This window comes from Vulpes vulpes, chromosome 11 (assembly GCF_048418805.1).
Source record: "Vulpes vulpes isolate BD-2025 chromosome 11, VulVul3, whole genome shotgun sequence".
In the NCBI taxonomy this organism is placed as follows: Eukaryota; Metazoa; Chordata; class Mammalia; order Carnivora; family Canidae; genus Vulpes; species Vulpes vulpes.
Genome location: NC_132790.1, coordinates 97,463,846 through 97,478,303, shown reverse-complemented (window position 1 = coordinate 97,478,303; position 14,458 = coordinate 97,463,846). Strand labels below are relative to the sequence as shown.

At 39.7% G+C, this 14,458-nt stretch overlaps 1 protein-coding gene across 37 annotated transcripts in view; it reads right to left on the bottom strand.

The window, feature by feature from the left end:
- MBNL1 (muscleblind like splicing regulator 1) overlaps window positions 1–14,458 on the bottom strand; it is a 204,081-nt gene that overhangs the window by 40,633 nt on the left and 148,990 nt on the right. For 32 of the 37 annotated variants that reach the window (XM_072727181.1, XM_072727190.1, XM_072727194.1 and 29 more), the window contains one exon: window positions 444–614. In XM_072727181.1, coding sequence (XP_072583282.1) covers window positions 444–512 — 69 coding nt within the window. In that variant the 5' untranslated portion in view covers window positions 513–614. Of the gene's footprint in view, window positions 1–443; window positions 615–12,188; window positions 12,326–14,458 lie in introns of those variants that run through there. The other 5 variants (XM_072727184.1, XM_072727189.1, XM_072727196.1 and 2 more) reach the window with 3 other exon arrangements.

The window sequence follows — 14,458 nt, the reverse complement described above, 5'->3', positions numbered from 1 at the left end:
TTGAAAGAATAAAAAGGCTCCTTTTCAATAAAGGAAGTGATGCAAACGGATTCTCTTCAAGAAAAGAGGAAAGGGAAAATTTTTCTCAAAATTAAAGATGCCAAATTTTGCAATTATTATTATTATTACCATTAAAGGGAGTCTGAAAATGCACATGGACTCTGTTGACGAGTTTTAACGCCTGCAAATCATAGGATTTAATGTGAAGAGAATCTTAGGGGGAACACACGCCCTCATGTAAATTTCCACATGATTTAGCAAGAAGATGAGTAACTTCACAGTGTGAAAACCTTTCCGAGTTTGCTTGGTAATTTTGCTAGAAAATGCTAGACACCTGATACTGTTACCTATGTTCACTTAATCCAGTGCAATCATTACTTTCACGCTGAAACTGAGCACTTGGAATTACAAACGTAATGAATGAGGAGCGAGCATGTGCTTACCACGGGTTGTAACGGGGCACCGGGCATCATGGCATTGGCTAGTTGCATTTGCTGGGCCAACATGGCCATGTTCTTCTGCTGAATCAAGTTATTGCGCCCATTTATCTCCAATTGCGTTTTTAAGTGTGGGGGTGGATGAAGATATTTGCAGTTCTCCCTGGAGCAACGACCCTAAAAAAAAAAAAACCAAAGCAGAAAATACCATTTAAAAAAGATTAGACCAGCAAATCCTCAAAAAGAAGTGCACTGCAAACCTACTCCCTTGGATCTACCATGGGTTTCTAATGCACGGCCTTATCCATATCCATTTATAATACATTTAGAATTAAGTAATGATTTCACCCAAATGCATTATCAAAATGAGGTATTAAGACATTTGAAAAAGTCTTAAAAGCTTAAAGAAGTTCCCTTGTTTTTATAGTAGCACTAATATTCCCAGGGCCAAGTTTAAAAATCTACCAACAGGCAGGGTAATATTAAAATAAAGACTATGAAATAAAGGATACTAGCTCCTTCCAAATCTTCTGGTTAACTTTACTGAACCCAAGAGAATCACGAAGTTGTAGCACCTATTTTTACTTATACGGAGTTCCAAGGAAATTAACTTGGAGGATATGACCCAACAGCTATAAAATAGGAAATAGACATATTTACCCTCCAAAAGATTTTTAGTGTAACATGGAGAAACAAAGTAAGTTAGCATAAAATAAGAAATGTGAATATACCCTTCCTTTCGGGATGGTTCTTTTCATCGAAAATATATATTAAAGTCTGTAATATGAAATATTGTATTAGGGATTTCTTTCATATTATTTCAATACTATCATCATCCCACTGTTTCCATATTATTTCACTATGTTCTCAAGTCTGTACAGTAACAGGTCTCATCAGTTATTACCTTGACAACTTCTTTCCCCAATACATCTAATCAGAACTGTTTGGGAGGGTCAAAGGAAGATTCCATTGAAGCCATCCAACCACCTTCCTGAGCTTTCTTTGATTTTTCTAAGAAAACTCCATTTGCCATAATTTGACCTTATACTGTAAACTGACTCAGCATGCTTATGTTCGTGATAAAAAAAAAAAAAAAAATCTTGTCACAATCCTAACTTGAAAGATCTATTTCTGGCTTGTTTTGTTTCAGGTTTTTAGGAATAAGTTTCTGCAAAGGGATAATGTCATAGGCTAGTGCCTTTCTTTCATTTTAGCAAGCTTTATGTAATAGAGCATCACTTCTAATACTTCAAATCAGAAGGTGGCAAAAGACGGTCACCGATACCAAGGAACTGACAGGTTTCAAGGCCTGGGGTAGAGGCCTAGGCCTCCCATCAGCATCATGAGCTGCATTAAAAAACTCACTACTTTAAGTCTCAGGCCTTTTATCCATTTCAAAATTGCTATGTAAGCTACACCATATGTTTATCACGAAGATCAGAGAAGATAATGTTTACGTCATGCCCCTGGCACTGAGTGTCATTCTGTGAGCAAGGTAAAGGTCAGGAGCTGCTACTGCCAACCCACCCCCGCCCCACCACCACCACCACTTTGATCGTATATCCAACAAAAGAAAAACAAAGTATTGGCATGAGGGGAACTTTTATAGTATCTCTTAGTGATGCCTATTGATATGCTCACAAAGTACCACTTATCTATCTACGACTTACTCCGAATGAAACCCTGCTTGCTATCTGGGGAGGTCATGAGCATGTTATTAGCTTGAAAGCGTCTGGATGAAAAATAACTTTTACAGAAAAACAACACTAGGAGTCACAAGAGAAACCACAGAGCGCGGCTGGCCAACATAAATAAGCTCAAGGATAACCACATGGTCTGATTTCAGGACTATCCAGTTGAGATGTCCTAGAGAAAACTGCCTTTCTCAGGACAAAGAGCAACTTGGCTCTAAGAGAAATTCTGGATCTCAGTATCTCCACATTGTATCTCTTACTAACACTGGATCTGTTTAAGTGAAAAGAAGCAAGGCTTACCCCCCTGAGAATCCAGGTACTGTCAATACACCCAGATCAGCTTCTCTAGCTCCAACAATCGCACAGAGACAGCTCCGGGCCCTGAACTAGGCCTGGCCAACACCAACACTGATCTTCCTGAGCTATTCACGCGACTGCCTCCCTTAACACAAACCACCCAGGCCCTCCTCTCCGTGAACGCAGCTCAGATTGAAATAATGGAGACAAATCACAGGCGCCTTCTATAGATTCTGTGTCAGATCCTGTCAAACCTTTTAATATGAAGCTCAGACCTTTGGTCTCTGTTTGGTATTTACCGCACTCATTCAGGAAAGATGCCATTCTACTACATTTCTTACATATGCTACCTTTCTGTGCACGGCTTGATGTGATCGCACTGAAACTGCACCTTCAAAAAGGATATTCCTAAGGATATTTAGTGAAAAAGTAGGCAGACGAGCAGGCCTCTTCCACACAGTCTGTGGTGACAGATCTGGGCGGCCCAGAGATCTGCATTTTAATAGTATTCCAGATTATTCTGAAATAGCAAAAAAAAAAAAAAAAAAAAAGACACTATAAAACACAATTCTGCAAAGACATGTAAATTTTTCATTGTTGTGTGTGTGTGTGGGGGGGGGGGAACTAGAGTAGCCTCTGCAATTGATGTTAGATAAACTCAGCTTCCCAGGGAGTTCAAAACGTGTTTAGTGCTGACTATGCTGCTGAATAATTGTGGTTTGACAAATAAAAAGGTCAAGAAAAAGTTAGAACAAACATCCTCTTCTAGAGGACTGCCTTAAAACCCTGGGGCAAATCACCAGCAATGCACCTTCTTTAAGAGGTAAGGTGAACACGCCGCTGGTATCTCTCGAAGGTCATCCCACCTTTGAGTTCCCAGGCAGGACCACCCCTCAATACACGCTTGCAAACTCAATGGACACCTCCTAATAAATCCTTAAAGACGAATTCCACTCTAACTCTACTCTGGACACAAGGAGAATAATAGATTGAGCACTAACTCTAATACCAAACTTTGCTTCTGAGTCGTACTAACTGATGCTTTTATTCTGAGGCCAGTAACCGAACACCCGATAAAAGGAGAAAAGGTAACAGAAGGCTTAGAAGTTGCATCAGGGAAGAAACAAGATTTGTGTAGAGATTCAATGTGTTTGGCATCCCAGTATCTATCCAGTGACAACACATTCTAAAAATCTAAGAACAAAAATCTGGTCACTATCTAGCGCTCGCATATGCAAATCTATATAGACGAACTATATCCTAAATCATCCTGAGATTTCGCTTCAAGATACACTAAATTGGGCTGCTAGGATTAATGCTAAAATGTAAATATAAAGCAGTTTCTGTTCCATTTTGATTGCTCCATGCCGTTCGACCTATGGCCATGTAATTGTACATTTTATCCGACACAGCTTGGTCCAAAGAACAGAAGAGCAGCTTTGTTATTTACTTGTTGTGTGATCCTATGGGAGTTAAATTCTCTGAGTGGCCGTAACTTTCTGTAGACCAGCAACAATACCATTGATCTCATTGGTGATGTGTCCGGCTTGAGCAAGCTAGAGGGCCAACTTCATACAGGGTAGGGTTCCTAAAAGAACAGGCCGTCAATCTATGTTGTTATTTTTCTTTCTTTCCTTAAGGTCTCAAGCTAATAGCAAACAACAGTTGCCCAGTTTAGCGCTGTATCTGTTAAAAGTACTAAAAATAATGCAAATAGCAAAACCCAGTGACAACGCATGTCAATCATCAACAATGTAAGCTTGGCCCTTAATCATCATTCTGTATTGGCCACATCCACTACAGAAGATGCCATTCTAACACATTTCTTATAGTGTTATGTTGCTCTGGTTTGTTTTTGTTGATGGCACTGACATTTACTGTCAGTGAGCTGCCCAACTAACCAGAGTCTGTACCATAAATACCTTTGATGCCAAAGAGGCTGTTTAGAGGTTAACTTGAACACAGATTTCAAAGACATCATTGTAATATACATACTATGTATTTTAAGGGAATGGAGGAAGTTCAGTGAAGTATCAATTCAGATTAAGTTCATTTTTCTCCAGTAATTTTTCTATAGCTTTACATTAAAAGTAATCTTTCCAAAAAAGTCAAAATGTTCCCCGGGTAGTCTTAAAAACCTGTATGAGACCGATAACGGTCACTCAAGAGATCACCTCATCAAGACTTTAACTTCTGAAGTTATAAACTATTCAACTGTGAATTTAAGGATTTTTCTCATTAGCTTTTGAAATGGGCACAAGTTTGTGATTGTAACAAAGGAGAATGTATGTTTGGATTAACTATGTGAGCTTCAAAATAAGCACCTGGTTAATTTCTGAACATTGTAGTTTAATAAAGAGCACTTTTTAAATTTTTATTTTTAAATTTTATTTATTTATTTGAGAGAGAAGGAGAGAACAAGCAGAGGGGAAGGGCAGAGGGAGAGGGAGAAGCAGACTCCCCACTGGGCAGGGAGCCCAATGAGAGGCTAGATCCCAGGACTGTGAGATTAAGACCTGAGCCTAAGGCAGACACTTAAGCAACTGAGGCACCCAAATAGAACTACCTGGTAATTTAGAGATATGAGAAAATGGTCTTTTAGCTATTTTTAATATTTAAGAACTAGCTAACAATAAAAAATGAAACATCTTAGATATCGGTGAAACTCAACAAAAAATCAAAATTCTGTTTGAAAACTAGAGAAACTAACCTCTCATTTTTAACTATAATTCATCTCCCTAAAATAAAAGGCATATGGTGATTTATGAGATCAGAATGTAAAAAGACACCTGGGGCACCTGAGGGGCTCAGTAGGTTAAGCAGCTGCCTTCAGCTCAGGTCATGATCCTGGGAGAAAGCCTGATATGGGGCTCCCAGCTCCGCTGAGGAATCTGCTTCTCCCTCTCCTTTTGCCCTTCTCATGCTCGGTCTTTCTCTCTCTCTCTCTCTCAAATAAATAAAATCTTTTTAAAAAAAGAATGTAAAAGGACATTAAGCTGCCAAATAGTAACTATGTGATAGAATTAAAATTATTGGGTCACATCTGGGTAGACTCTGGAAATAAAGGGCAATGAAAAAATTATAAGGGTACCAGCTTATACTCATCAATCTTTTCCAACTTTCACTGGAAATACTGGTTTTCAGGAAAAACTGTTTCAACTGCACCCATTTATTTCAATTGTTAAGATAAAACCGGTATTTCCTTTGGGGCAATTGAGATACACAAATGTTTTTGAAGCACTTTCTGGAGATATTCATTGCTCAGATATTGGACAGAAACTCTGGCAAAGAAATTTGGTAGCTTCCTATTGAAGATTCTTACTACTTTTTCTTTTTTATTTTTTTAAGCTGAGATGATACAAGTATCTCGGAAAAATTTTGCCAAAGGGGGAAAAAAAAACTGGCAGTCAAGAAATATCATTCCATGCATTTCCAAAAATATTTCTTACGGCTCTACCATGGTAATTTGTAATTATCGATTCTGATACAAGGTGAATAAATTTACATATATAATATTTATTTAAAAATTACTGGCATCTAGTGGTAGGAAATTTAAGGCAGTTTAAAACACGATTAACTTTTAGAAAAAATTATATGCACGCAAACATGCTTGCACAAGCATATACACTCCCATTTTGTTTTCGTTTAGGTGGATATGAGTTTGATTAACTCTAGAAATTAGTTTATTGGCTTGCAAATATTGAAAATAGTTTATTGCACCTAACACACAGGATATAGTTGCTCTTAAGTGTATGTTTTTTTTTACAGGCTGCTTGTTTCCATGAAGGACTTGCTCCAGCTTACAAGAACAGAAGCACCCTGTAAGAGGAAGCTCAAGCTTTCTCAGCCTCGGCACTATTGACATTTGGGCTGTACAGGTTTTGTTGTGGAGCTGTTCTGTGCACTGTAGGATATTTAGCAGCATGCCTGGCTTGCTAGATGCCTGAAGCACTCCTGTCCTCAGTTATGACAGTGAAAGTTGTCTCTAGATATTGCCAAATACCATATTTGGGGCGAGGGGGAGGCAAAATCATCTCCAGTTGGGAGTCAACCACTGCTTTATACCTCATGGAATTTAATGGGGGCTTCTTAGCCTGCTTTGGCAGCCACAACAAAATACCACAGACTGAGTGTCTTAAACAACAGGAATTTATTTTCTCACAGTTTCTGGTAAGAGTGCTTTCTGGCTTGCAGACAGCTACCCTCTTGCTACCCCTCATACAGCCTTTCTTGGTGCGTGCACGAGGAGAGAAGGTTTGTTCTAATGGCTCTTAGAAGGACATTAATCTTATCAGATTAAGGTCTCACTCTTGAGACTTTAACCTGAATTATTTCCTTAGAAGCCCCATCTTCATATACAGCCACACAGAAAACAGGGCTTCAACATAAGAATTTTAGGGGGGGGGGACACAAACATTCAGCGCATAAAAGGGGTACACAACTAAAAACTGCCAACCCAAAGTTATTTGTAATTAACTTTAAATATTTCCATACTCACATTTAAATGTCTGACAATTTCCTCAAACTTAAGATAATAGGTTTTGTCCTATAAAACCTGACTCAAAGAAGGTGGGCGGTTGACCAGTTAGTTACTCCTTCTAATTTTGCCGCATCCTAATAGCTGTAGCTTCTAAAAAGTTTCCAGGTCCGAATATGTGAGTTTCAATGTTTATTTCTTATGTGAAATTAAAACAAAAATGGTAGTATATTAAAAAAAAGTAAATAAGTTCCAAAAAAATAATAATAGCTCCATTCACCCGTTAACTAGAACACTGGATATGCTAACTTTAAGAGTCACAACATTTTCTTGGTCTTATTTCCCTACAGAAAGGTTCTTTCAGGATAACTACATGTGAGATGTATACTCCCTACTTTAAAACAGAAGCTACTGAGAAAGGTAAATTAAGTAGCCAGAGAACCCAGAAAAATAACGAACGACTTCGGACCACCGCCTGAAATGCTGGTGGATCCTTGTGTTTAGTCATATGCAAATGTATACACACATGTATGTAGGTATACACACTTGAAATTGGATTAAGGCCGTTCCTTGCATGAGAAGTAGGCTAAGAGGTGGAGGGAAAAGAACATTCATCTTGTCTGTTCATCTTCTGTTTTCACTGGATGAATATAAAGCCTATTTTCAATGGAGGCAGCTCTCTAAAGATGTAAACTTTTGTTGGGAGATGATGCAACCCTAATCTAAGCATAAATAAGGAAAACGAAAGCCTTCTCTTTGGAATTAGAACTATCAGAAAAGAAGAAATTTTGTCAGTGGACAGTGAAAAACAAAATGCTGATAATGATCAAAGAAGCTAAAGGATAGGGTTAAGAGGGTAGACACGAGGGCTCTAAAGGTTACTGGTTGTGGGGGGGTGATGGCTTTTGCCGTTAGTCTAAATGGATAGAACTCTAGAACACCCAGCTTCCCTCAACAGTTAGCACCATCCTTAGATGTATCTAGAGAACCACAAGGAGATGGACAAATTGCACCAATTCTAGTTAGATTCAGGACACAGAGAATCTATTACTTGTAGGATTATTTGGAATACATGGATTTCCTGTATGCTTTAATGAATAAATGCTAAGTCTTCTACTAAAAAAAAAAAAAAAACAAACACATATATACACACACACACATATATATTCACCCCAACTATGTACCTATTTCTAAGAGCAGCATATGTATTACAAACTTAGATTCTGCTCTTGTTGCAAATTTAAGAAACCTAGAATATAAAACCTAAAATTTACATTTCATGTTTTATTTCGAAAAACACATAAGGACTTTTAAAAAGTCACAGAATAAAACGCAAAGGAACACTGGACTATCATTTGGTATAAATCCCTAATGTAGCTCAACAGGTATTTTCATTTCTTTTCTTGGAAAATCTCTGTGGAGATTTTACTGATTTTAAGTTATTGTTTTGTTTTGCTGTGTGTTGTAAACAGTGTACTGTATTCTATTGTAAAGATACATAGTATCTACATTCTTAATAAGCCAGTACCATATATATTTACTATATTTAAGTTGTATAGTATTGTATGTAGTAAATATGTAATATTCACATATTTTTTTAAAAGAGTTTATTTATTCATGAGAGACTCAAAGAGAGAGGCAGAGACAAAGGCAGAGAGAGAAGCAAGGTCCCTTTGGGGGGCCCGATACAGAACTCGATCCCAGGACCCCAAGGTCACGACCTGAGCCCAAAGGCAGATGCTCAACCACTGAGCCACCCAGGCGTCCCTATAATATTCACATGTTAGCAGTAATTTTTCTATGTCCTTTTAATCCTCAAGTATTATAGCCCTTTAACTCATAACAAAATGGGATTTCTATTGTCCTTGCTGTTTTTGCACACTGTACCTATTTCAGAGTTTTATCATGTGGAAAGGTAAGAAGATATTCTTTACACCCAACACTACTTTTCCTGTTTTACTTTCCTCATTGGATTTGCAGGTAACACCAAGAACAAATGCATTCTCAAAGAACATGAGGATAGGAGCCAATTCTCCTTTTATTTTGCTAGGCATTTAACCTCCAGTCTTCTAAACTTAACATAAGGTAAATAGAGTAACACTAATCGATATCTAGAGCTTAACTTTCCAGGTGGAGACTACTATATGTTCATCGAAACAACGTGAGGCCAAATGCTTGGAGCTCAGGTCAAACCCAAGAGCTGGGAAATTTTTCTCCTATCAGTGAGAGGAAAAAAGCAGAAATTTATGAATGTATTTTAACTGAAATAGTCTCAATTTTTAAAAATCATTTTAGCCCAGATACAAAATATTTTCAAAGGAAACACAAGAGAAGGCCAATTTAGATTTTTCCATTTCTTGATCCCATAAAAAGTTCATGTTCACACATACACTGTGGCTTGACTATGATTGAGACTGCCAGGAAAAGGAAGAAAACTACAAACCCAGGTGCATACACACAATGTGCTGAGTTCAAATTTGTAATCTTGCCATGGCCTGAAAGAAGGTAACGGAGTCTGTTTCACTTGGGTTAAATGTTCTCTCATCAAAGTCTAACATGATCTCAACCCGGCAATTTTAGGTTAGATGTTTCTAGCTCGTACTCCAAGGCTGTTCTAGGCACTATTTCATAGAACATTCCTAAGTGCGGTGATGAAGATTCTTGGACATTAAAACCAATAGTGACATTTACAATATCCCAAAATATCCTCAATGCTGACGCAAACTCAACGCACTCTAACTCAAACATCGGGATACTATGACTTTTTTCCCAGAGAACTTAGGAGCTTTAATTGCACAACTCCCATTAATCATCCTGAAAATGGCATAACTGAAACTCTACACATCTAGAGAAGTATTATGTAATGCATGAGAGCCTGAAGAGGTGGAGAAAGGAGAAAAGGCAACAAATCACGCACATTCTTGGTACAAAAATACCATTCCCTTCTTTCTCCAGCAGCTTTTGTCTGTGAGACATCCCATATACGTACAACGGTGATGGCAACAGCTATATCAGCACACAATTGTAGCTGACAGTCACCTGAAGACAGTTGGCCTCTTCGGTTGAGGGCCCACAAGGATCCTATGTTAAGAAATGTCGGCGGTGGGATGCTGTATGAAGGAACAGGCTCACATTTTTGTGATAGCCATGGCCCCGCCTCTACCCCGCAGAATCCCACACAAGCGTGTAGCCTACTGTGTGAAGAGCAGGGAAGGGTTTAACTGGCACCTACTGTCTGTCCGTCTTCCACCGTCTTCCTGTGTTCCCAACATGGGTCTGGCCAACATCCCTGAGTCAAACCAGAGTCTCCATGACCTTGTGAAAGCCCAGTGACATTTGGTAGGTGCCAGCATCATTAAACAGTCCAACATTTCTTGGCTGCTTTTTTATGGCACCATAAAATTGGAAATGCCAGGTCACTATGTTTCTATTATTTTTTTCAATTGCTTCATTATTTTTTCGGTAGAGCAACTGTCAGACTTCTAAACTGTTGGTAGCAAGAAACACTTGTGAAGTTTTATGGCATCCAAATGAGACACTCTTCAGTCTTGGCTAATAATTAAAAACCCTAGCATTTACGTAATAAAATTTAGTGCTCTATTTGTAGCACATGCCTTTCAATTGAGAAATACAAAATGTTTTAGAAATAGTACCCAATTCATCATCGTATCATTATAGATGGATTACAACACGACCATATCTATTATATTTCTAAGGATTTCCGGAGGGTAAAAAGAAGGTGAATGTCCTAAGTCAAACGCATAGGATTTTTTCCTTAATGATCTCCTGAAAGACTTGTTTAAGCAGTCCTTTCCAGTCCTAGCATTGGCCACACAAAAGCTCTCCATCTTTAAATATCTCTCCAAACGTATGTGGGGAGGAGACGGTAGGGATGTGGGGAGGAGGGTGCTTCTCCAAGGGCATATCATCAAGCCAAGGCAGTCTAACTACACAGTTGTCACTCTTCCCCACTACGCTGGAGATGCATTCGCACTGATGTTCACTTTTAGATACTCAAGTACATACGTACGTATGTTTCTCTAATCATTACACTAAAACATAGATGATTCTACCCAGAATAGGTCAGAACCAAATGAATGCCTCTATCTCCATTGAGTTCTACAAAGGAGAAGATGTTTCACGACATAAACAAGTGATTCTGGTGAAGCCTAATCCACATGGTATTTCCAAAGTATCATGAATAACATCAGATTCTCTTATAAGTTTCAGTTTATCTGCTATTCATTTTTTTCCCCTTTGGCAGGACTTATGCTATAGGGTCAACGTTAGAAAATAAATGAACACCAAACAGGTTAAAATTTTGCTTCCCACCACCCGTTGCAACAAGACATCTAGCAAGGCAAGAGGTTCTTAGATTATCTGTGCATTCCCCTGACTGGCCTCTGTGATTTGGATATATTACAAATGGATACAAATGGGCACGCCAATGGATACTGGATATGCAGAAAAGGTGACTTTATATAGAAAAAAGAATACATATATTCTTTATATATGAATATATAAGTATATATTTAAATATATGTATATATAATACATATTTACATAAATGTGTGTATATATATCCTTTCTATATAAATTCTTTATGTATGTATATAAAATGAAAACTATAAGTTAGTGATATAGAGAGGATGGCAGGTTTTAAGGGGCAAGTCTTTTATTCAGCAATAAAAAACTCAAAGAAAATCAAAGAGGTAAAACATCTCTGAAGTCAGCTCAAGATTAATAACACTATTACCTTGCATTTATATGAGGCATTTGCTATGTTTGTGCCTTCTAGATACACCTACTTACAAATTTTTACATACCTAAAATAAGATTTATTATCAGTTATGATAAACTTTAAAGAATAATAATATGCAATATTTTCAAAGTCCTATTTCAATACTTTTCACTGTAAATCTTTCATCCAAGTCCACTAGTTGGGATACTGTATACTGTGCATTGAATTAGTGCTCAGGTCATTTTCCCAACTGTACCGGATGTCCAAAATTTTGTCAATTATGTGCCGAAATTATTACACTACACTGCTCTCTAATCTTTCAGACACATCATCATCTTTGCCAAGTAGCAAACACCTTTTTTTCCCCCCGATTTTTCACTCGGACTCCTCTGTAAAACCTCTGGGATTCCCTCACTGCGCACAAATGTTGTCGCTGGCTGGCCCCACAGGTCTGATCTCGAGACCAGTGATTAAACGCTACTTCTTCACATAAACAACAATGACAGAGCACGAAGAAAAGGTGAGGCGACAAAGGTCCTTACCACGGCTGACCACTGTCTCCTTCAGACAGATCAACTTTGTACTTGAACAAAATGTGCTCAATGACACTGGCTCTGTTCCTGCAGGGAAAGCACCCCCCCTCCCCCCGCATCCCCATGACAATTTGCTAAAATTGTGCACAGACTTCAGGCTGCAGTGAGGAGAAAGACAATTGGCTCCTGAGCCCAGAACACATCTCGATTGGATGCTGACTGCAGCAGCACAGGCAGTGAGGGTGGGGGAAGAAAAAAAAAAAACTCTAGAAGGAGAAAAAAAAAAAAGCAGTATCACAACCAAGGCTATCTGAGCCGGTAACCTCCTCTCCCCCCCACCCCTACCCCCACCCCCACCCCAGAGGCTTCCACCGGCTTTTTAAAGGCAGGGCCCCAAGTCTCTACAGAGATGACACAACACAAGGGACTTAAAAGTGATCAGTGGGAAGAAAATGGGAATTTTGAGAAAGAATTTTGAGTAAGAGCTCATGGTTCGAGTATCCTCTGGTCGCTTTTTGAGAAAGATGCATGGGCACAATAAACAAACAAGTACGACTGGGTGCGCGTGAACCCTGGAACTCTCACCAACATCTATAAGGAGACTCGTGGAGGCGGAAGGGTACTGAAGTCATCACTTAAACACAGGCACTTGAAAAAGCTGCATCATCACAAGGTTGCCTTGTTCTGGAAGGCAATCAGGGGCTGCGGAGCGGATTCCACTTTAAGTGCTTATTTAATTAAGATGAGGAGTATAGAGGTGGTGGGCCTCCCAAGAACATCAGCCATGGCAACACTGTTTTTTAATAAGCCGGAATTTTGGGAACGTAAGAGGGGGAAAAGCACAGGCTGCTGTCACATGATGTTTTTCTCTTGCTATGGTATCAACAGCATTTAGGCTGGAGGCCCCATCTGCTAAACACCAGGCCTGGGCACAGGGAGCGAGTAAAGCAACCGAGGCATGGATTTTCGCCTCCGCCTCTGGCTAACGCAAGTGGGCGCCAGGAGCAGTAGCTGCTTTGCTTTCGCTGGCACTTAGGACCTGCCTCTCTGCTAACGGACTCACGTGGCTTCACTGTGCATTGTTTGTACACCTCCTTCCCGTGCCCACTGCTTCCAGAGGCGGTGTCGTGTCTCAGCCTCGTGCCCAGCAGCTGGGCCAACCCAATAAGCCCAACAATGATTTGCCAAGTGAATGAGTCCGTCTGTCTTTCAGGATACAAGATGCTCTGTCCAACAACATTTTCAAGCATTCCTTCTGCGTCCCCTCCAGGGCCCCTCTCAACTCACATGCTATGGTCCCATTTATTTTTTTCTTCGTCAACTCTATTTCCCTTATTCCCTAGTCTCCTCCCCATCGGCTCCTTCTTCAGGTAACTTCTTACCAGAGATACCCAACCCCATCTTTGTACTTTGCCTCCCCCCACCCAACCTCCCATATAAGAAATATGGCCACTTGTTGGATTTATCTGTGTCCTTAGCTTGTAAGCTCCTCACATACAGGCCTTAGAGAGCTTCTCACAGGAAATGTCCCAGGACTTGACATAAAAAAAGCAACTGAGCCCCAGCTCAATGGTTAACATCGCATGAGCTGGAATCACAGAGTTGTTTGTTCAAATGCCAACTTCGGCATTTATTAGCAGTGAGATTTTGGGTTAATTATTCAACCTCACTACATTTCAACTTCCTCTTCTATAAAAATGAAGATAGGAATACCATCCTAGGGAGGATGTAAGTATTAGAGGAAAGAATGTACACACGGGCCTCAGTTATGATGGTCTGGTCCTCAGTAAATGGACATTCCCTAGCATGTCCGTTACACCCCTGGAACCTCAGAAACCTGCTTCCGGTTACTCGGTCCCACTTCTCGGGACAAGCTTGAAAGGACAAGCTTTCTCTACTTCCTTCAGCTCCCCCTCTACCAGAGTCCTTCAGCTCCCTATCAAGTTAGAATCTCTTCTACTGAACCCACACCAAGCCTCTAAGTGCCCAAGGATGGCAACGAATGGTCCAGCACACACACAAAAACAAACAAAAACAAACAAAACAAAACAAACAAAAGAAAACAAAACACCCATCCAGGAGCCAGGGAGACCTGGATTCACTGCAGCTCTTCACCCACTGGCCATGGGACCTTATGCAGGTCCTCAACTCCTGGCCCAAACAGCGCCTTTATTTGTGAAACTGCATCGGAGTAACGTCGCTCCTGGGTGGCTGTGAGAAAGCTTCCCAGTGCCCAAGGTAAGTCTCTTACCAGAGGGAAACGAAGCATCTGGATTTTA